Source organism: Mus caroli, unplaced genomic scaffold, assembly GCF_978045245.1.
Source record: "Mus caroli unplaced genomic scaffold, Mus_caroli_1 scaffold_13, whole genome shotgun sequence".
NCBI lineage: Eukaryota > Metazoa > Chordata > Mammalia > Rodentia > Muridae > Mus > Mus caroli.
In genome coordinates this window covers 3505470-3529037 of record NW_028227268.1, presented here as the reverse complement: position 1 = coordinate 3529037, position 23568 = coordinate 3505470, and the positions used below count along the sequence as shown (strand labels likewise).

General features: G+C 54.8%; 1 protein-coding gene across 8 annotated transcripts in view; it reads right to left on the bottom strand.

The window, feature by feature from the left end:
• Positions 1-23568, bottom strand: part of Rbfox3 (RNA binding fox-1 homolog 3) — a 424648-nt gene that overhangs the window by 13926 nt on the left and 387154 nt on the right. For 6 of the 8 annotated variants that reach the window (XM_085829384.1, XM_085829382.1, XM_085829383.1 and 3 more), the window contains 3 exons: positions 10398-10652; positions 2539-2676; positions 571-624 (listed from right to left, as the gene is read on the bottom strand). In XM_085829384.1, coding sequence (XP_085685510.1) covers positions 571-624; positions 2539-2676; positions 10398-10619 — 414 coding nt within the window. In that variant the 5' untranslated portion in view covers positions 10620-10652. The remainder of the gene's footprint in view (positions 1-570; positions 625-2538; positions 2677-10397; positions 10653-23568) is intronic. The other 2 variants (XM_085829380.1, XM_085829386.1) reach the window with 1 other exon arrangement.

Genomic DNA, 23568 nt, shown 5'->3' with positions numbered 1-23568 from the left:
CAGCACTCACCATGTGGGACACCAGGAAGACAGGCCAAAGAGATGCTAACCTGGCCAGGGGCCATGCCTGCTACTGTAACCCCACCTTGGGGTGAGAGACTGAGGCTGGGCTCCATGGGGGAACAGTCCTCCCCACCTTGGCTCCGGGAGCCCAGGGTGTGTGTGTGTGTGTGTCTTCCTGGAGAGGGGAGCAGAGCTTATCTTTGCTGGGTGCCCTCCCGGTCTACAGATTCTGCAGCTCCTCCCACAAGCCTCCTAGCTCTAAGGGTGAGTGGTTGGGTGGGCTTGGGGACCCAGGCCCGGGGCTGGGGCTGGGGGGCTCTGGGATGCAAGCAGGAGGTCCTGGCAGCTCAAAAGAGGAGAAGCAGCCTGGCAGCAACAACAGACAGCTGGGGGCGGGGGCAGAAGAGCAGGGAGTACAAGCACCCGTGTGGCTCAGGGGTCCTCGGGCGGGCGGGCGAGTGAGCGGGCGCGAAGCTCTCCAGGAAGGAAACGCACATTTCACACGTTAGCCTGGCGGGACCTACAGCCGGCGCGCTGTAATGGTGGCGGCCTCTGTGCGGCACCCACCTTGGAGCCCCGCTCGTTAAAAATGATCTCCACGTCTAAAATTTTCCCGAATTGCTGCAGAGACAGAGAAAGGATGGGGTGGAAGACAGGAGAAAGGGGTTATGACAGCGTAGCCTTACCCATTCACTCCCTAGACGCCACCAGGCTCAGGTAAAGAGGACCCAAGGGACGCCCTCCCCATCTTCCTCTGGAGGCTTTTGTCTTTCTTACGGAGCATGCGTCAAAGCACCGGGATCCCCTTGGGCCTTGGCTTTGGCCTTTGGATGGAATGCCCAAGGTATTGACGCTATCCTCAATCTGCCCTCTGCCAGGCCTTTTCCAGAATACGTGTGTGGAGAGGGGAGGTTCATGAGCCGGGGCCGGGAAATGGCAGTAGAGATGACAGATCTGGAACCTCGACTGAGAGGGACCTTCGGGCCCTTCAGAGATGGGGAGGAGGATGGAAGCTGGCAAGCGGAAGATGTTCCAGTGAAGGACCCAAGACCAGGGATAGGACTAGGTGGGCGGAGCCGGGGGGTGGATCCTGACACACTGGCTCCTGGGATCCAGTACTGTTTGCCCCCTTGTTGTGGAAAAGGCTTGTGTGTTGGCTCCCCGGCTTCCTGCTAGCACAGGATGCTCTGCCAGTCAGAATACATTGTTCTGGCTCTGGCCAGTCCCTTCCAGCCCTCCCGCTAGCCTGTAGTCTCCATGATTATTCTTGTCTCCTTCAGTGGTCCGTGAGACCATGAACCTATGACCCATATCTCCAAACAATACCAGCAACGTCCTTAGCCCGCAGCCTCCCGGGCCAGCAACTGATGAGGGCTCCTCTTACCTTATACATTCCTGAGACAGGGCTGGCTATAGGGCCCTTGTCTGCAGGTTCTGAGAGGAGGGGAACCCTTTACCTCGTTCTAGAACCCAGAAACTTGACACTTGGGCTCTGTTAGGACTCTGTGAGTTAAGAGCAGGGTGAGATCTAAGCCAGTGATTACCTATAGTGTCAGCCACAAGGTGAGCGCCCAGGCCAGTGGTTACCATAGTATCAGCCGCTTAACTTAAGGCACCCAGGCTCAGAGAGGCTCAGAGTCCTTCGAATCAAGAAGGCATGATAACCTCATCACCTGAGGGTTCACTGACCCAGTGAAACCCACCCCAAGATTGGGAGCACAATTCTAGGGTCACACAGGGCTACTCAGAGGCACCCTGAATATCCCAGCGGTATAAGAAAGACTAAGCAGAGGGTGGAGACTTCCTCAGGGTCTGGGCTGCCTGTTGTATGGTAGAGAGGGAGCCAGCCAGTGCTAGGCAGAGCGTGGGGAGTAGAGGCAAGGATAGAGACAGAGCAGAGCAGAGGCAGGCTACGTGGTTCTCTGTAGCCCGAGCAGGGGCTCAGGGAGCTGTACTATATTTCCCGACCCCCAGCCTTCTTCTCCGTGGCAGCCCCACCTCCCATGGACACCAGAACTTGAACTTGACTTGGTGCTCAGGTCTGAAGCAAGACACCAGGGTAGCCTGTAGTGGGGTTGCCCTGACTGGGACCCAGTCGTGCAAAATCTAGGGCAGCACCCAGGGCACCTGGGAAGGGGACCACTGACTGCTTGGTTCCAGTCAATTGTATTTGCAAGGTACCTCTCCCTTGGGGAGCCAGGACATCAGCCTGGAAGAGGGGAGTCTTGTCAGACACACAGGTGAGGCTGAGGCTGGGCTGTTCCTCTAGGTACTTTCTGCTGGGAAGCAAAGATCTGCCTCTAGGTAGACTGTGGGAGCCCAGGGGGACTCTGTGGCTTCTTGGGAACAGGCATCAGGGGACTAGTATGCAGATTTCTGTCAGAGGATCAGGTGATCACTTGAATCTTAAGAGGCAGACCTCGCCAACCCCCTACTCTCAGCTTGGGTACCCACTTTGTGCTCTGTTAAGGAATCATGGCTGGAGGTTCCCTGAGGAGACTCTCTGCAATGCTGGGGTGGGGTGCGCACACTCACCCCGAACATTTGCCGCAGGTCGGGGTCCCTGAACCGGAAGGGGATGTTGGAGACATGTAGTCGTTTGGGCTGCTGCTTCTCCGTGGGGTCGGAAGGGTGGAGCTGCTGGCTGTCTGTCTGTGCGGCTTCATCTGCCTGCTGTGGAAAGAAGACTAGTTGTAAGGTAGTCCTGCAGACTATGGGCTCACCCACTCTCTGCACATGGTGTGGGCTCGCCCACTCCCCATAGACTGTGTGGGTGCACTCATGCCCTCCACCCTAGCTTTTCTCACTGTGGGCCAGCGACCCCCAGTGAAATGAAAGCTGGGTACACAATTCTCAAGGTTCCTATGGTAACCCAAGGCTCTACCTTCAAGTCTTTACTGTCCTGATAAACCCCTCTCTCCCACCAGAGCAGGTCAAGTCGTCCTTGGCCAGGTCTGCTATGAGCTCCCTCGGCATAAATCTCTCCACTGAGTTCCACCCTCAGGGCCTCTTAGCCCCAAACCACTGTTGCTCTCCAAGAAGTTCTGGGGTCGAGTGCCTTCTGGCGTCACAACTGGCTCCCTGGTTATAGCTGTCTGCGAGGTGTAGCTATCTCAGGCCATGGCCTCCCAAGGCTCCTTCTTACGCTGGCCAGTCTGTGTCACTCAGGACCCCCAGAGGATTGCTCTAATTATTAGGGCGAGTCTCACCTAGACTGTCCTCATTGAGACTTGCTAATTGTCCTCACTGGCTGGCAGGCAGCTTGAAAGGACTCAGTTCAAGCCTACCTCCCTGTAGGTCCTGTACAAGGACTGGGGGCCCAGAGGCAGCATGTGTAAACGCTCAGCCTGTGTAAATGTTCTCAGTGAGGTTTGCCTTCAGTGTGGCTCACCCTCAGCTGCATCCCCAGCAGCAAAGGCAGACGGACTAGCATGTCCTCTGCACTGGCCAGTCCTGCCCAGACCAGTCTATCTCTCCTCCACTCATCCCTAAAGCCTTAGCACCCAGGACAGGCGCTCCGAGGTGGTACACACAGGGGTTGGATGCTCCACCTCCCACCCTGGGGTTCCTTCTCTCTCTGTTGCTCCAGTTCTTCCAGAGGCCAACACCAGGCCAAGAACGCACCCTCTAGTGGCTGTCTTCCAATCCCAATGCCCCACAGCCCCTCAGGTATTAGGGAGCAGCTCCCAGACACATCCATGAGTATCTGAGTCTTCCTGGGAGTCGAGGCAGAGGCATCCCTGAGCAGCACAGAGGTCAGTGTTGGTGGCTGTGGCCTAAGGCGCAGAGGTAGCTGCTGGGCACTTGATGGGAGAGACACAGAGGTCCCTTCCCGTGGGCTTCCAGGAAACACCGGTGTTCTCGGGCTATTTCAGTAGATGATATTCCAGGAGTGATGATGGGTATGGGTGCCCTGGAGGCAGAATAGTCAGGAGGTCTGTGCCCAAGCCTGGGTCTGTGCAGTGGCTGAAAAAGATGGAGCCCAAATGGACAGTCTCTGCCAGAGCACACTGTGGCTGAGTAGCAAGGGGTGAGCCTTTGGGTTTCAGTTGGAGCGGTTTGCTGGCTCTCCCTGTCTCTTGTGAGTCCCTTACATTCTAGTGTTCAGCCATGAGGCCTCTGATCTGGCTTCTGGCAGAAAGTACCGTAGTGACCAGAACAGAAGGCTCGGAAGACGGTTCCCTGAGACCAGGTGGCAGCAGCAGTGGGCTTGGGAGACATGTAGAGCTGCAGAGTTTACGTCCAAATGTCCTCTAGAGGTAACTCGGCTGAGAGGTTACTACATGGCACAGCTGTGGACATGGGACTCCTTTGCTCTCTCCCACTCATGTGGACAGCCCCATGATCTGTGTCATCAGATCAGCTACCTGTGTCTGAACAGTTTTGGTAAATACGTGTTGTCTGAGCCCTCTGTGTAGAGCTGTAGGTATGACCTGGCCTCCCTAAGTGCTCCTGAGAGGCAGTGGATGGCCAGAAGCCTCAGGCTTGTTAAGCCATTATTTAAGAACACCACCCAGACGCCCTATGAGGATAGCTGGGCTTGGGCAGGAAGACATAGGTAGTAGAAATACCCACAGTGGGCAGGAGTGGTCTGTTTTGCACCAGGCTCACCCCTGTGGGGGAACACAGGGCAACAGGCTGTCTTTGCAGGAGCTGACTGGCTCTCCAAGGGTGCACCGGGGCAATTGGAGGAGCTCTGTCTTACAGCGCCACGGCTGTCCTCTTTGCTTTATTGTAGAAAGAGAATGTCAGCTAGACTCTGGAAGGGATGGCTGTGCCCCTGGACAAAGGCAGAACATCCCAAGCGGCCTGTGATTATTGAGGCCCACAGCAGGTGTAGGTCCCTCCTTCCCCGTGGGAATCCACATAGCAGGCAGCTGCAGGTGTCTCTCTACTAATTAAGTCATCTTCATCTTGGATTGGAGGAATGCAGCCTGGCTGGTGGTCTGCAATGTTGACTTCTGACCAGCAGAGGGAACCAATGAGCACTGCCAGGTGGCCACTCTAGCTCAGGGATTCCTAAGAAAGCTGGCCAGAGAGGGGGCCCGCAAGACCATACTACTGAAGCTGAGGTGTCAGAGGAGCGTCTTCGTTTCCCCCACACTGCTCAGCAGTGTACGGAAGCATAAACGGGCTTGGAACCTATAAAATTGTAAGATGTGCTGAGAAACCCCTTAGCGTAATTGCATACCTCTGGCCCCCAGCAGGGCAACTTCTTTCTACCATTTACCACAGTGGTGCTGGTGGCCTGGCTGACCCTTCCATCTGGGAAGAGGATCTGTGCCCGGCCCCACCCAGGTCTTTGCTTTCGGTTCTCAGATGTGCACCCAAGGAACTAAAGGGAACTGCAACCCTATAGGTGGAACAACAATATGAACTAACCAGTACCCCGGAGCTCTTGTCTCTAGCTGCATATGTATCAAAAGATGGCCTAGTCGGCCATCACTGGAAAGAGAGGCCCATAGGACTTGCAAACTTTATATGCCCCAGTATAGGGGAACGCCAGGGCCAAAAAGGGGGAGTGGGTGGGTAGGGGAGTGGGGGGTGGGTGGGTATGGGGGACTTTTGGGATAGCATTGGAAATGTAAATGAGGAAAATACCTAAAAAAAGAAAAAAAAAAAAAAGAAACAGCCACCAGGACCCCTGACATCTTCCAGGATGCTTGTGGTTTTTAGTGTCTCGTCTGTATCATGGTCTGGTCATCACAGACCCTTCCCTCCCCCACCTTTACACATTCGGGGCTGGGTGCCAGCACCTGGGGGCTAAGGCAGCGTTGAGAAGTCTGACTCCCTTTGCCTGGGCCTGCCAAGCTCCGCACAGAGGAGGGTAAATCACCCGGGTAGGATAGGCAGAGGCATTCTAGGTGGACCGTGGGCAGCAGAAAACCCCGGCTACCCCGTTACCAGTCCAGAGGCAAGCTTGACTGATCTTGGCATCTAAACTGGCTGTTGGATTTTACTCTCTCTGTTCCTCTGCTCCCTTGAGTACAGAGTGAAGCCACTCCGGTGGACAGCCAGTGGGCTTGTGGGAAGGGGCTCTCTGCCTGTGGCCCTGAGGGGTCTTTTTTCTTTGAGTGTCTTTCAGAACCCCAGGCTCTGTGCTTCCACTGGATGTTGGTGACACACCACGCCTCTGCCAGCTGGTCACACAGCAGCTGACTAACTGTATTGTCCTATCCCCCATAAGCTGGTGAGCCATTGCACTGAGGACTGACCGTGGCTGGGTTCATCTTCTCTTTCCTTCTCATGCCTACTTTGTTCTACCTTTGGGCAGCCAAGGAGCAAGGAACCCAAGGCTTTAGTTAGTGATGGAAGAAAGAACTCACTTTACGCCCCTCCGCATGACCACACCTCCTGCCTGCCCCTCACACCTCCTCCATGGCACTTTCTGTGTGTGTAGATGTTGGAGGATATTTGAACACGTTGTGGACCCCACGACTATGAAATGGAAAAACCTTGTTGTGGTGTAGCTCAGTCCTCCCAATACAATTTTAATCCAAGAGCTAAATAAAGTCAACCCTAGATCAAGAGAGGGAACAAGCAGCCAGCTGACAGGGCAGGATATTGTGTTGAAGGTATTTAAGACGGCGTGGAGAAGGAGGAGGACTTTTTCCTTCTGGGACATCGGTGAAGTAGGAAGGTTGGCTGGTTGTGTGCTCTGCTTCTCTACCTAGGGTTGATTTTATTGAGCTCTTGGTGTATGCTAGGACAGAGCCACACCATGACAAGGTTTTTCCAGTTCACAGTCTTGGGGTTCACAATAGGTTTAGATATCCTGCAAAGCATTCGTCTCTCCAAGAGCTTCCTTCTGTGTAAGGCCTGGGTGTGAGCCCGCTGGGCTTTCAGTGTTGGCACCCACGTGACCTTGAGTGAAGGAATGAGTGCTTGAGGGTGTGTCTCCTCTCTGTATGCTGCAGCGCTTTCTAGCCCTATTGGTGATGGCACGCACCACCCTGTATTGCCTTCAGCAGGTGGCCCTGGACGGTAAGAGATGTGAGACTCTGAACCCATGTAGGGAAGCTACTGGATCTCCAGACTTCCTTCCAGGATCACAGATGGGGGTGGCTCTTTCAGAAGGGACCTCCAGAATGTGGGATACAGAGGAGGTCCCCTGTGTGACAACAAGGAGTGGTCCCCCATGGCTGAAAGTCACTGGGGTTGGCTAAGGAACAAACGGCTGAAATAAGTCTAAAGACCATTCCGAGGACCCCGGTGGTCAAGACTTCTGGAAGTAACAGGTGGTTGGTGGACTGGGTCCCTCAGGGTCGGACATCTCTCTATTGCTCAATTTTTAGGCATTGTGTCTGGGCAGTGGGCTGTCAGAAGAGTCCTGAGCTGTCAGGAACAGAGATCCATCAATTCTGAGCTGGGGATGCTCCTACTGAGCAGGGACACCTGCTGGATACAGCAGGCCACATAGAGACCCTGTCCCAAAAATAAATAAAACCCCCTGAGCTAAGGCCTGGGAATATGTCTCTAAAGGAATAGGGGACAAGAGGATGCCAGGCTGGTATGCCAACTCCTGGGCCACCTGCTCCCTCCTGTGCATCCACCTCAGGCCAAGGATAACACAGACCTCCTGTCTTGGGCAGGATCAGCCTTTTAGAGCTGACTTAGTGGCTGCTCTCAGTGAGGTCTGAGCATGGATCAGTGCTGCACATCAGCAGGAGGAGATTTCTCAGGGCAGAGTGGCCCTTGTGGTGTCTGTGTCCGTGGGATGGTGGGGAGGAGAGCAGGGAGACACCACAGCACTTGGTACCATTTCCTGGGAAATCAAGGAAGGTTCTGAGCCAGGTGGGAGAAGCTGGTCTAGACTCTCTAGACACAATTACCCGTTATCCTGGTACCCCTCAATCCTAGTCTCAGGCTGCTTAGGGAAAGGCCCAGAGAAGGCCAGAGTGAGTGGAAAGAGTTCTCTGAATATCTACAACGATAGGCAGGGGACATCTGACCTGACTGGCTGGTGCTGGCTTTGCTGCTGGTTAGGTAGTTCCTCTGAGAGGCAGCTTCTGTGGGGGCCAAACAGCTTCTGGAGTCTCAGACCCGGGCACACCTGCCCTCCACCGAGCTTCGTCCAAGGGGGAAAGGGAAAGCTCTACTTGGACAAGTGCTCCCACATCAGAGGTCAAGGCTGGTGTTTTTGGGGGAGGGGCAGCCCTCGGTGTCCCTAATGTTCTCTCTCCTGCTGTCTAGCACCTTCTACCTCCCCGGGTTAGACTACCACATCTGCCCTCATGGTGAGATAGACATGGCTAGAAAATCTGATAGTGAGACCCAAACTCAGGCAACAGGACGGTCTGGGCTGTGTGCTCTTCAGGGCTCTGACATTCTCTGACATAGCCATGCCCCGCGGGAGGCATTTGGATACCAAACCTCAAAACTGAGCTTGCTCCAGGGTGCTCCAGTCCTCTCCCCTGCCCTCAGCTTCCTGACATCTCTGCCTTAGGTGATTGGAACCTAAAGGACAGGGCTGGTCACACCCTCTTGGCACCGTAGAACCACCTCGGTACCTGGCACTCAGCCTGTGTTATGCAGGGCTGAGGCGTTGACTCGGAGACTGGTAGTTGTGTCTTTCTGGTAGCCCCACGGTGGCCAGAGGTTTCAGTGCTGGTTTCTTCAGTGCTGTTCAGTTATAAAGCTACCTGTCCTCTCTGTATGTCATCTGCGATAGTGATTTGCTCTTGAGCAGGTGAAGAAGTCCCATGGCTCATGAGAGAACTCCCCGACACCATTTGTTCACCAGAGGTTTGGTCCCATGAGGCTTGTCTGTTAAAGTCTCTCAGAGAAGCCCTGGGCACATAGCTATGGCTTATGTAGGGTCCATCTGGGTCACCTCTGGGATCACCTCAGTCTATCCTGAGCATGTAGAGGCTGTGGCCTTGGTGATTTAGAGCTGGACCTCCAATCGTGTAGTCCAGAGGTTGGCCATTTCAGTCTGTGTCCCACAACTGAAAGAACCCTGGTGACAGGGAGATGGGGGTCAGACGTCCTGCACTGGAGTTGGGGTTCTGCTGGCTTCTCGGCACATAGTGTTTGTGTAGGAAGGGCGAACACCGTTTGGACACGGGATAATGTCAGATGTAGGCCAGGTACAAGTGGGCAGACTCTCCGCAGACAGTTCAGGGGATGATGGGTGATGCCCTGTCCATGCAGAGGACAGCATTCAGGTCTACACAACATCTGTGGAGCCAGGCTTGAGGTGGAGGCAAAGCTAAGGGAGCACAGCTGGAGGGCCCTGGGGAGACGCCAGGGTGGTGCCACTCTGCCTGGGGAGAGCAGAGCGAGCTGGCCTCCTGCCCAGGCCCTGCCAGCCAGCAGCCGGCTGTTGGGATGGAGCCAGCAGGGATGGGTGGATGAACCCAAAGCCCCAGAGTAATGGAGGGAAAGGAAAGGCGCACAGGGAATGTGATGGGGAGAGCCAGAGGAGAGGTCCGAGCAACTGTGGCCTTGGAGGGGGCTGCAGGACGGAGCCTTGGAGGGGTGTGTGCAGGACGGAGCCCTGGAGGGGGGCTGCAGGACAGAGCCCTGGAAGGGTGTGTGTAGGACAGAGCCCTGGAGGGGAGCTGCAGGAGGGGGGCTGCAGGATGGAGCCCTGGAGGGGGATGTGCAGGACAGAGCCCTGGAGGGGGTGTGTGTAGGATAGAGCCCTGGAGGGTGTGTGTGTGCAGGATGGAGACTGGAGGGGAGTGTGCAGGATGGAGCCCTGGAGGGGAGTGTGCAGGATGGAGCCCTGGAGGGGTGTGTACAGGATGGAGCCCTGGAGGGGGTTGTGCAGGACGGAGCCCTGGGGGGGGGGGTGCAGGACGTAGCCCACCCAGGCGGCTGGCCCTGTTTCCCACTCCTTTCTCCATGAAGAAATCTGAGAAGTGCTGTGCTCAGCACTTTCACCCCGAGCTGCATTACAACCACGTAATTGAAGCTATCTGATTGGAGGGCAGCCAAGCAGGTAGATTACAAGTGATTAGAAATGATAGGACGGCTCGCAACCTGAGACAGCTCCACAGCCACCCACCGCCCACCCACGGCCCACCCTCGCTGTCTCCCGAGACCCTAGGCAGCCGGAGCTGCTGGCTCTTACATCCCCTTAGCAGGACACCAGCAGCCACTGCTACACTTTCTACCTCCCAGATGGAGTGAGTGAGGTCACTACCTGAGTCTGTGGTCCCTTCATGGCACCTGCTCTCAGAAGGGAGCCTTGGTGTCAGCTGAGGTGCACCTGATGTCTGGGGCTGGAAGCAGGTTCAGTGGAGTGAGGGTCTCTGGGGCAAATGCCCGACAAAGAGGCCAGGCTCTGTACCTAGAGGCCCTTCCTAGAAAGTTCTACCCAGCCGGCATGTAGTGGGGACACTCTGCCCCGCAGTCCTGGGCTGGCCCATGTAGGAAGGGTCTCTTACCGGCACCGTCTGGGTCCCAGCAATGGGCTGTGTGCTGGCCTCAGTGCCTGGCTGCTCAGGATGAGTCTGTGCGGGTGTGTAGAGGGTCATGCCGTGCTCGGGGGGAACAGGGGTCTGGCCGGAGTAGTCCTGGGTGGGGTGAGGCGGAGGTGGGGCATATTCAGCTGGGATTCCATTCTGAGGTGGAGGAGGGTACTGGGCAGGGGGGTAGGGCTGGGCCATCGCTTCAGGTGGAGCCGTGGCGTCCTGATTGCCCTGCAGTGGAGAGAGCAAAGCGCTGGTTAGAACCCCTGTCCCTTCCAGAGCCTTCAAGGGAGGCTGCTCTTCCACTCGAGGCTGTGTGGTTTCCACACACTACTTTCTGTGGCAGCTCCCAGGTCCTCCCTGAGAAGAGGCCCCAGATTGGAGCTGCAGGAGGGGCCAGGACGGAGGTACCGGGAGCCCCTGGTCTGAAGTGGGGGTACCTCTGGCTGTGAGCCACTTGTCAGATATGAGCACACAGCTTCAGAATTTGGTTCTCTCACCTATAGTTTAAAACCAATCATCTATGAAGACCATACAGACGTGGGCGGAACTGTAGGAGTCAACATGGACGGATCACTGGGTGTGTACCCCAATAATACACTGAAATATTGAAATATGATGTCCATTGAAAACCAGCATCCCCTGGATATGGACACCCATCCACTCAAGGAGCACCAGGTTCCCCTGCCACCAAGCCTCTTCCCCAGCCAGCCAGCCCTTCCTTCAAGGTGGTCCCAGCCTCCGTTTCCTAGTAGAAAGGGTGGCTTCAAGTTCCCCTTGACAGGTTGATCACTACAGTCAGAAGGTCTCTGAGATCTCCCAGACTCCTTTCTGCCCTCTTGAAAGTCTGCTGCCCAGAGAGGTAACGAGCACCCGTCATTGCTGATCCCTACCCCCAGCAGGTTCTCTGCAAAGCTGGTGCCTGGGTCCTCAGTGTTGTTAGCATCACCAGGGAGCCTGGGACCTGAGGTTGCAGGTCTGGCCCCGCCCCATGCTTTTTAGGTTCTTGTGAGGAGATCTCATTATAGGTGGGAATGCAGCTCAGCCAGGAGCCCTTCCTGCAAGAGAGGCTTCTGCCTTGCAGAACCAGGCTCAGGCAAAGCCGGAAAGAGAGGAGACTAGTCTATGAGGCAGTGTCCTCTCTGGGCACGCAGTGCCTTCGCTCCTAGTTGTGTGGCCACAGACGTCCATCATCTGAGAGGACAGGTAGCATCTCACACTGAAGCAGACCCCCAAGGGGACATCAGCAAGAATTCGTGTCCTCGTTAAATGACTCTGGTAAGATGAGGAAGTGGGAAGGACAGGGCCAGCCTCCTCCCACCTGTGCCCCTCCAACATGGCCGCCCCTGTGGCCTGTGGTACCAGACATTTCATTTAGTAAGACCCTACTTCGATGCAGCCACGAGGAGGCAGGGGTGGCTGCCTAACATTTTTGCCAGTTGCATTACAGTCCTCTCAGACTGGCTGTGTCCACCTCAGTCTTGGGGTAGCAGGAAAGGGTCAGTCAGTGGAGTCCTCTCAAGCATGCTCTGACCCTGTGTGCCTCAATGTCCCACCCTCAGTGACAAGAGAGCCTCTTTCCTCAGAATATGCACTGGGCCTTGTGGAGTTTCGTCTGCTCTCCCTGTAGCTGCCTTTCTGGCATCTGGGGTACACCAAGTCCAAACTGTGGCTGGGTTACCTTGGGGAGTAAGAATAGGCCTGCTTCACCAGGCTTGTGGAAGGCCGCAGCAGTCCAGATGCAAGATCTACTGGGACAGTGCTCAAAGAGCCTGGCTACCTCATGGTCGCTGCAGCAAATGTGAAGAATCTACTTGGTCTGCTACCAACCTTGTTTCCCTGATCAGTAGCCGTGGGTGTCAGCCTTGCTCTGCTCCCTAGAGCACCCAGTGCCAGCCACCCTGGAACAGACTTGCAGAGCCAATAGTCTCTGGTATCCAAGTCTTTGTCCCTCTTCCCTTCCTTTCTTCTCCATCCTCTTCTCCCCACCCCCTTCTCCTCCCGCTTAGCAAAGTTTCCTGGGCCCTTCCCTGTCTATACAGGAGCTCAAAACTGGGACAGTGTGTAAGTGCTGGACTGGTATGCCTCATGTTGTCTCCTCCTTCTCCTCTCCTCCTCCTTCTTCCTCTCTCTCTCTCTCTCTCTCTCTCTCTCTCTCTCTCTCTCTCTCTCGATGGAGATTCCCATCTATCTCATTCTCCCTACTAGGGAGGTCTAGAAGCCACATTACCCATTGTTACCAGACTCCTGGTGTTCAAAACAGGCAAGTGGCTGATGGATGGAGGTGTTGGAGGACTGGGGAGAGGTGGGTGTGGCGTGCAACATTGCACCCTAGTTAGCCAGGGAGAAGAGCAGAATAAAACAGGAGGCCCAAGGGTGTAGAGGGAGAGGGGGAGGGAGGGAGGAGCCTGTCAGCGGCCTGGCGGACGCCAGGGAGATCAATTCCCCTGTAAATATTTGATGAGAAACTTCAGTAACTGACGAGGCTACACATCTCCTCTCCCACCCGTCCTGGGTGGCTTTGGCAGTGAGTCACTTCAGCTGCTGGGATGGGCACAGCACCCCCTCAGCCTCAGTCACCACAGCCCTCCTTAGCCTGAGGTAGAAGTGTATAGCAGGGAGGTCTCACCCAGGGCTTATACAGTTGCATCCATTTATTCTGCATCACCTGGCCCAGGGTACCACAGTGACCCGCCGCAGATGCTAAGACCTTATGTTCAGAGGTGACCAGAGCCACCTGGTGGCTTAGAGGTTCAGGCAGTTATTACTGCATCTCCCAGGACCTCAACTCTGTCATTACTATCTCAAGGGTCCTTTCTCCAGGAAGGGTGGTGGCCTGCCATCTCTACCTCAGTCTGCTCAACTGGGAAGTGGGAAACAGTTGTCTCCCACTTATTTGATGAGGATGAGGCCGCAGGAATATGGCTACATTCTTACCAGAATTCCAATAGACACCCATGGCTGTATGGTTTGGTTACTTTGTAACACCCCATTGGATACTCTACTCTGGAAGTCTTCCCATGCCGGGGACATGTCCCTCTCTCTTCCCTTGGACCCCAGGATTCAGGTACAGTGTCTGCTCTCCTGGTCCACGGTCTCCCAGCCAACACTAACGCTGCTACCATGACTCCAGAATCCAACCTCTTAGGCCAACTCAGGGATCCCATTCTGTTTTGTCCTTCCTGATGTCCTGCCTTGTTCCTCCTGATTTCCTGCTTCCGTTCCAGCCCCTACAGCCTGTCCCCTGAGGAGTAAAACCCCAAGTCCTCACAGTACCCTGAGTCCCTGCTGGTGGCTTTTGCCTCCAATGCTTCTCCCATGACTTGTTTTGTTCAAATGTCCTGCTGTTCCACGCCCATCCAGCTGTTGGCTCTTCCTCCTGTGGGAGGGATGCTCTTCCCTTGGACCCCTGGGGTGCTCTCACATCCTCTGTCTGTGCTCTCACCAAGGCCTTTGTAAATCAGAGTCCCTGGCTTGCCACTCACCATTCCTGACCCACGTTCTCCTCAGTCTGCAAGCCTGCACCCAGATGTTTATTTAGAGCCACAGTCTATCTCCTACCCCATTGGATGTGACATGGTCTCAGAGGAACAGGCACATGCCTGCCTGGCTGTGCTGATCCTCAAGTATCAGAGTTCCATGTGCCAAAGTCTCCAGGGAGACTGTGACAAAGAGCTGCCAACGAGGAAAGAACAGATGTGTGTGTGAGTGGATAGAGAGGGCTGTTTGTGTAGCCGCGATCACTCACTGACTTAGCCCAGGAAATGCTCGACAGGACAGGAAGGTCTAGCTTAGGGCTCAGGTTTTGGGCAAGCTTCATTGGGAGCCCCCACTCCCACTTTGTAGCACCAGCCCAGCCCACTACCTGTGTCCCCCATGTCCCCCATGGCAGGCACCACAGCTGTCACTTTTACAGATGGATCCAAGTGCCTGAGGAGCAGACGGAGCAGGTGAGGCACAGAGCGGGGACCAGTCAGAGACCTGTTACCCACATGGTTCTGGAGACTGGCAGAAGTCGGTCAGTCCATAGGTGAAGAGGGGCAGCCTGCTGTGGTGGCCCCAACTCGTTTCAGCCAGCTGGGAGCATCTTGAATAGCTGCAGATAAGCAAGCTCACCACGCTGGCTGAAAACTGGCCATATCACAGGACTCCCATGGCTGGGGTTGTCCCAGGAGAGAGGGTGTCCCAGGAGAGGCATTTGTTAGCACATTAGGACTGGCTCCCTCAGCTCACACCACAGCACACCACAGTCTTGACCTGGGGCTTGTCGTTGGGGCAGGCAAATGATACCTCCCATGGCGTCAACCACACCTGGATTTGACGTAATTTTTAACAAAAATTTAAAAACAATTATTGTGCTGGGCGTGGTGGCTCACGCCTTTAATCCCAGCACTCGGGAGGCAGAGGCAGGCGGATTTCTGAGTTTGAGGCCAGCCTGGTCTACAAAATGAGTTCCAGGACAGCCAGGACTATACAGAGAAACCCTGTCTCGAAAAACCAAAAACCAAACCAAACCAAACCCAAACAAAAAACCCCAAAAAACAAAAAAAACCAAAAAAATAAACAAACCAAACCAAAACAAACCAATTATTGTGTGTGCATGAAGTGTATGTGAGTGTGTATGCCCATAGCATGTGTGCTGAGGGGATCTGGTTCTCTCCTCACACCTTTATGCGGATTCAGGGGTGAAACCCAGGTCATCAGGCAATTATGACAAGAGACTTTTACTCTCTGAGCCTTCTTGTTCACCCTCAATGTTTTGAAATGGTGTGGTCCCCCCAGCATTTAGAGGAGTCCTCCTTGAAGCCCCTATTACAGGGGCTGAGATGAGTCTGTGCCCTTGGTGGGGGTGTCGCTGGCCCAGAGGTATACTGTTCCAGACAGCATGGTGAGGGTTGCATGGCAGTGGTGGGGGTCTCCAGAGAACCTGTTCCAAGCCCTGACAGGAAGACTCAGGATGATTCACCGTGAACTGGCTTGAGTGTGGGAAGGAGGCAGAAGGTTGGGCTGCCACTATGAGATGCCACTCCTTGTGTTAGCCTTACCAGACACTGCCATCTTTTTTCTCTCTGTGCTCTGAAAGGTTCAGGAAGGCCAGCTTGTCCTCTGGTTCTCAGGTGGCAGAGCAGTAAGTCTGGGTGAGGTACTTTCTCCCCTGGCTCCCTCTGAGAAGCTGTCTTGGGCTGGCTCTGTCTTTGATCAAGGGCCTTGCCTCCTCTCCCAGAAGCCCCTCTCTGAGTCAGCCCCTTCCTGGTTCTAGTCATTGCCTCTTCCTCTTGCTGCTGTCCCAGGTCCTGCAGTGTCCCTGCGGTCCTTCTACTCACCAGGGAGTGGGTGGGCTACCTGCATTCTTGGGTCCCTTCAGCACACAATGGAATGAGAAGACAGCTCCTGTTCCTCTTGCTTGCTTTGAGGTGGGCGGCCCTTGTGGCTAACTGCTAATCCGGGAAGCCTGGGCACTTGCGTTTGGATGGCTGTGCCTTTGAATCTAGATCCCGAGCACTGGACCACCACCTCTGTGGCTGAATGGCCTTAACCTTTTTGTTTTGTTTTTTTGTTTTGGTCCCCAGCGATGGAATGGGACAGTGACTTGTCCCCCATAGGCCAGAGTAGGAAGGCCCTTTCACCTGCAGGCTCTGTAACTCAGGAGGCCCAGCGTCCTCAGCCTGTGTCCTGCAGTCTGCACATGGGGTGCCAGGCGAGGGAAGGTGCTCTGGGTGTAGGCTGATGGGGCGGACAGAAAGTTGGAGGTCTGACAGCGGCTGGAGCCGCTTCCTGATCAGCCTGGCCACTTGCCCTCTACAGTTCATTGCTGGCTCTCTCTGCTCCCAGGCCCTCCTGGACAATTAAGATAATTGCTCCCCGACTCCTCACCCCTGGAGGGAGGGTGCCGCCTGCCCAAGGTCTGGCGGCCATGGTGTTTGGAGGTGGTGCAAGTGGGCTCTGAGCTATTTGTCCCCACTTCAGGCAGTAGAAAGGAAGGCAGTACTGGAGAGCCACAGCCTCATCACCAAATGGCTACACAGGCCATTGTCTTGCATCACTCATGTCCCCGAGATAGGTCCCTGCTGTACGTCTGTGCCTGCATAAGCATGGAGCCTTGTAGCCGCCCGGGACTCAGTTAATCCTTAGTGGCTTGAAGGAGTAGACACTGGGGCCAGAGACTATGTGGCCAGAGAGCAAGGGAACCCCTCATTCCCAGCCCCTTCCTATCACGCTGGCTGTGAGAATGGGGTCACGTGGATCTGGAAGTTTGATGAGAGGAGGGGGTAGACCCTGTGTCGCCTAAGGGAAACTAGCATGGAATGACAAGATGTCAACTTTAAAAACACCAGAAAGAGGCCAGGGCAGAACAGCCTCACCCAGGGCAGGTGCTGCCTGCCTCATGACGGGAACAGTTGAAGAGCTGAACTGCAGGCGTCTGCTCTCAACTTCCTACCCATACCTTTGCAGAATTTAGGGTCCGAGAGGCAGGCTGGGTGCCCTTGAGGCTAGCCTCTAGTAGGTAGGTGGTCTGGGTTCTGGTGTGGAGTGACCTAGGAGATGCACAGCTGGACATGTCTGTGAGGTGCTTCCAGGGATATCTAACTGAGCATGGAAGACCCATCCTGGATATGGGTGACATCTTTTCTTAGGCTGGGGTCGTGAACTGAATGAAGAGAATGCCAGCTAAGCATCAGCGTTCATCCCTCCCTGCTTCCTGACTGCGGATGCCATGCGACCAACCGCCTCATGCTCTTACCGCCTTCCCTGATCCATGGTGGACAGAGCGTCACCACGACGGACTGTGTGCCCTCAACCGTAAGCCAGAACAAATCTTTCTAGCCTTAGGTTGATTTCTTGTCTGGCATTTTGTCAGAGTGACAGGAAAATGAACAAATACCTCTGACTTCAGCTTTCTGATCGCTACCCTGGAAGCAGGGATGACTTATCCCCAGTCCCCTGTCCCCAACACCACCCAAAAGGTGCACTCATGTGGGGCTGGGCCCACCTCTCTGGACACCAGTTGTTTCTGTACCATTGTTTCTGGCTATAGTTGAGCAAAGTAAATATTCCTTCAGTTCCCAAAGGTGACACAGCAGGAGACCCAGCCTAACCTGTCACCACCAGTGAGGAGGCTTGTCACACCACTCAGACAGCTGAAATCTTCTTCCTAGAAACTTGTGCCAGACATATGGGTTTATGGATAGGTCACCAATTTGTCCTCTGTAGGCTAACCCTCTGAGGAGCCAAAATATCCAGCCCAGCACTAACCAGCTTAGCTGGTCCTTGCACAGACCCAGAAATTTAGTATCGCCTCCTAGTGTCCAGGTGAAGAATTACAGGTAAATGGAACCTGACGGGTAGGCATCTTTTCTGGATCCTGAATCCACACATCTCCAGAATGTGGTGGTAGTGCCTACAACGGGCACTGTCTCTTGCTCTGCGCGTAGAGCCATTTCTCTTCTTGTTGCCCACCTGTATAAGGGAAGGGTCACAGATGTAGTCTTTGAGTACTCAGTGGTCCTTGTTAAGAGCAGATGTATGCCTTCAGGGACTGCTGGAGATAAGGTGACAAGGGACAAGAGGAAAACAGATGCCTAGAAAGGCCAGAATGCAGAAGGAGATGGTGGGGCAAAGCAGGAGCCAGAGAGTCTTGGAGGGTAAGGACCATTTTATCTCAGAGCCATGAACATGCTGATGTCCAGGAAGATGCCTAGCAGCCATGGGCCAGCATCCCCAGCTAACCCACGTCAGAGATCTTCCTGCTGCCACACTGTGGGGTTGACATGGCTCTGGATAAGCCATGTGATCACAGGGCTCTAGGCAGGATCAGCAAGATGGGTTGGAATACATACATGGAGGGTAGGGTAAGCCCAGCTGGCAGGGGACTTGAGTCCTCCTGTCCCAGGGTCCCAGCAAAGGATCTGAGTTCATCTGTCTACTTCTCCTCGCTGTTGCTGAGTGTTGCAGGGCTGGCATCCTTTGGAGCTGTGCCAACCAGACAGGGAGAAGGGATGTGAAGCTGCCCCCCAGACACCTGCCACACTCCCAGTCGATGTGGGACCCAGGTGCCTGGAGGGCAGCAGTGAGCTGAGACTGCTGTCACCTGGGCAAATGCTCAGCAAACATGAAGTATCCGGAGCTGCATCGCCCAACTGTGGAGCTGACCAAGAACCTCCCTTCTGGGCCAGAGGCTGGAGGAAGTGGTAGATTCCTAAACACTGGGACTTCCTGTGTGGCTCTGTGACAGCAGGGAACTCCTGCAACAGCACCCAGCATCCTTGTGGTGACTCAAGCAAGGGTTCCCTGTAGGACAGATGGGTGTGTGTGCTTTCCTGTGGATGTGGGAATGAACCTCCTTTAAATGATGGGGGAACTGCAGAGGGGCCAGCAGTGGGTGCCAGCCCCCCCCCCCAGGCCCCGTGCATCCAGAGCTCAGCTCGGCCTTCAGCTGGAGGTGTCAGCTAGAAGGCGAGGCTGACCAGGCCACAGCCTGCTCTCTCCCCTAGGTTCTTGCCTTCTGTCTCAGTTGCTTCCTCTGCACGGACACAGGTCACCTCCACGGCTCACAGTTACTTTTCTCAGCTTGTCATTCACCAGACTCAGTGGGGAAGAGGGACCCTCACCCTACAGATCACGTCCATCAGACCGCCCCGTGGGCATGTACGACATGTACGTGAGGTGTTTTCTTCTTCTCGTTTTGCATTTTCTTCATTGCTGATTGATATACAAGGACCTAGCCACTCCTGAGCAGGTAGTCCTGGACTGTACAAGAAAGCAGACGGAGGAAGCCAGGAGGGGCATGCCAGGAGGGACATTCCACTTGGCTGCTACTTCAGTTCCTGCTTCAGATTCCTGCTAAGTTCCTGCCTCGGCTTCCGCCAGTGAGAGACCATAATCTGTACGCCGAAGCAACTAGAACATGGGTCTTGACTCCGTGTTCCAAGTCTCAGGTGGCACTAAATAAGAGGAAGGTATCACCAGAGAGGAGAGGAGGCTCATGAGTTGGCAGGGGGCACCTGCCCCACCCTTCCATTCAGCTCCTCCCAGATGTCCCTTTTTAAGGTAAACAAGCCATCAGACCCTCCACAGGCCTCCTTTTTGATCTGCAGGTGGCACCCTAAGAAGTTAGGTATGCAGATGACCTGCAGGTGACCATGCCAAGGAGAAGAATGGTTAGCAGCAGCTCTGTTTAGTCCCAAGATACTGGAATTAATATTTCAGAGTACTGCAAGACTGCCATTAGGGGGCAAGAACTTTTCCCGGCCTGAGCCCCCAGAATGTTCCAGAGCCTCAGCTGTGGAAGATGGAGCTCTGGACTAGGGGACTGTGACCTTAAAGCCTTGTGCTTCCATCAGACTCAAGCACACAGTAGGTGCTCAGGCCCTGCTGGCCATGACAACGGTGGCAGCCAGGGGTTATAAACACATGGCTGCCTTTAATCACAATACAATCCTTTGACCTGGCATTTCCCATATTAGCAAAGAAACTCAGAGTAGACAGGGTTGCTTGCCCCAACACACACAGCCAATACCTGGCCAATGTAGGATTATTTATTTATTTATTTATTTTTGGTTTTTCAAGACAGGATTTCACCGTGTAGTCCTGGCTATCTTGGAACTCTGTAGACTAGGCTGGCTTTGAACTCAAGAGATCCCCCAGCCTTTGTCTCTCAGCGCTGGGATTAAAGGTGTATGCCATTTCCACCCAACTCAATCTAGGATTTTAAACCAGGCCTCCTTGACTTTGCCATCTGCCTCTACCTGCCAGGCATGGACTACTATGTAGATGAGAATAGGAGACCTCTGCCCTAGTGGCCTCAGGGTTTCTGCTAGGTGGATGTCCTGGCCCAGAATCACTACCGGGATTCTGTGTACCAGAAAGGCAGTGTTGTGCTGAGACACACTTGATGTCATTATAGTGCAGCGTCTGCCCATTTCCCTGATTCGAACGCTTTGGTAGGACTACTTCGGGCTGCCAGTCTGACGTCACTCGAGATGCAGCTGGGCACAGATACCCAATAGGAGTTTGTTCTGAGGACCCATGTACCCTATGGTAGGGACCCTGCCTCAGGGAACTTTGGTGCACCCCTTTTGCTCAGCAGGGATGCTAGGAAGCCAGGGGTGAAGTGGTAATACAGTGGGGGGCCTGGGAACAGGCGTGCAAGGGGCTCTGTGCAGGAAAAGCCCCAGGGCTGGGGCACAAATCTCCTCGAATCATGGGCTCCTTATACCTCTCCAGTCTACCCTGTCCCAACAGTCCCTTAGTGCCACATTCACTAGGGATGCTGGTGACTCACTGCCAAGTGTATTGCTCTACCCAGGGGCCACTAGGCTTTCCTGCTGGTGTCTTGCCCACTCATCTTCTCCTCAAAGGCTTCAGAGCCCTGACTCCCAGAGGACCCCTGTGCAATGAGAGTCTTCCTCTGTCCCTGGAACTGAGAGGGACTTTAGGGCTGACTGAGGTGGACCTCATAGAGGTGACTAGGCCCCAAGCCCAGAGTCACTCAGCAGATTAATTTGCCACATGCCCCAGGTTCTGCCACTTGCTGCCAGCAAGGAGTCCTGGAGGCTGGGTTCCAAGGTCCCTGCCGCCCTCACTCTGCTAGTGTTTAGTGTTCTCTCTTTCTGCTTCACAACCTCTAGGTTTCCCAGGAGGCTGCATGGCTGTCAGTGTTATGGAGGACACTGAGTGGGTGATGGGCTGAGTCACTCACTTGGTGGGTTATGGGCTGAGTACTCTCACTGGGTGGGTGATAAGCTGAGTACTGTCATTGGGTCGGTGATGGGCTGAGTACTGTCACTGAGTGTGTGATGGGCTTAGTACTCTCACTGGATGGGTAATGGGCTGAGTCACTCACTGGGTGGATGATGGGCTGAGTCACTCACTGGGTGGATGATGGGCTGAGTCACTCACTAGGTGAGTGATGGGCTGAGTACTGTCACTGGGTCAGTGATGGACTGAGTACTCTCACTGGGTGGGTGAAGTGTCTTCTAGCAAATCTGAGGCCTGTTTGTAGAGCCTGTTCACCGGGTCCCAGGGATGGCCCTGGGTTCCCACAGTGCCCACACAGTTCCCTGCAGCATGCTGAGCGCTCGCTCTGCCTTTGCCCAGGCTTGGCCCCTCTAGCCTTGCTCCCTGGTGAGGCTGGCCCTGTTGTGAGCCTTTGTGTCCTGGTTCATTTCCTTGTCTGCACTGTGACACGGACTTGAGGTCACTGCAGGGTAGGGTGTATATGCACGAGCAGAGAACCCATGGGGCAGCTTGTTCTGTGTGTGCCACCTGTTTCTATGTGCACATCATGCTAGGTGTATCGTGCATTCCATATGCACATCCCATGGCCTCAGTGCACCGTATGCCGTGTGGGCTCCGTGTGCACTGTGGGTTCCCAGGGCTGTGGTCCTTCAGGCTTGGTATATTCCTTATATATGTGTTCTGTGTGCACTGGGGTTCATGTGTGCGCCATGCTCACTGCCGATGCCACGGACTCTGTGTGTCCTGTGCATCATGGGTGAGTGTGACCTCTGGCCTCAGGGCCTTCCCATCATGCTGCACCCATCTTCACATCCACTGGGCTGTAAACCCAGAGTGTTCCTGATCATCCTGGCATTTCATGAATTGGCCGGGAAGCCACAACCTTGCCTTGGTGTTCACAGACTTGCTTTCATTCTCCGAACTGTATCTCAATCTAATTGTTTCTCTTCATAATCTCATGAATTTTGTTCTATAACTTAAGGCTATTTTCCAGAGAGAACTGGCATGCCTCATCAGGTGCCAAGGGGGTTCCAGGCATTAAGACACAGTAGGAACCACTGGCCCTGTTGGGGCCCCTTGCCCAGCTACTGACAGATGCCCAGGATGAAGGCTAGCCCCAGAAGAATCCTACCCCAGTGCTGACAGCCCCTCAGCCCAGCCTCTTTCTGCTTAGGGCTGGCACAGATCTCAGGCTGAAAAGCCCCGGGCCGAGGAAAGGATTTTCGCACGATTAGGCGGTAATTCCTTCGCAGCTCACGGCATACCAATCACGCGGAACGGAGCACCATAAATCTCCTCTCCCCCAGCCTCACTGTCTTGCCTGGGGAAATGAGCCAGGAGCCATCCCACTGATGGCTGCTGAGAAAGCGGAGTCTGGAACACACAGGGACAGGGTTTACCCTTGACTGCCAACCAAGCCAATGGGGATAAACTGTGCCCCTCCTCTGGGGCCCTGTGGAGCATGAGGCCACTGGGCTGGGTTGAGAATTGAATCCGGGGCGGGGGGATCTCAGTGGAGCAGACGGTGGGTGGACAAGTACTGTGCTTGGGGTCAGAGAGGGAACCCGGCAACCTGGGCTGGGCCCTAGCGTGATAAGTAGACACCCGTATTCCTTTCCTGCACGTTTCTCAGCAGCACTGCAGGCTTTTGGCCTACAGCTCTTTGTGCATGCATGCCCACAGGTACTGCTGCAGGAAGGGGTGCCAGGCACTGAGCAGCCTCTCTCTGGGGACAGACAAGGCTATGGCTGGCAGGAAATGGTGTCTGTGGCTGGTCTGATAGGCTACGTTGCCAGCAATGCCAGAGCTAGTGGGCACAGAATTGGGAGTGGGGAGCAGGACTGGGCTCTCTCTTCCTGTCCCCCAAGAGAGTGATTGGGGCAGTGGCTGTCCATTCATCTCTGGGAGGTACCAGATTTAATCAGTACCCACTGGCTTTCCCTCTGGAAGCTAAAAGGCTCAAGAGGGACAACAAAGGAGAAGGAAGAGGGGGAGAGCATGAGGCAACCAAGAAGGCCCAGCATTGGTGACAGAGCACTCCTGCCTCCAAGACCGAAGAGGCTCCGGGGAGGGCACGGCCCCTTCCCACACATGATGTCCTCTTCACTGCAGTGAACCAGGGCACTGGTTCCACAGGAGCCCTGTGTCCTGGTCCCACTAACTTGCCCCTGCTTCTCAAGATGGGGCTTCGCCCCAATTCACATATAGGTTCAGTGATGCTCCACACCTGGCCTGAGTCACATGGCCGCATGGCCGCATGGCAAAGTGGCCAAGGCTAGTGCCTGGGGCCCAAAGGCTATGCCACACCCACAGGTTCCTTTTCCTTCTGGGGGCTGACAGACCTACCGATGGATGAGCTAGGGCATAATATCATAACAGCCAAGGGAAGCAGAGCCCGGCCATGCCCAGA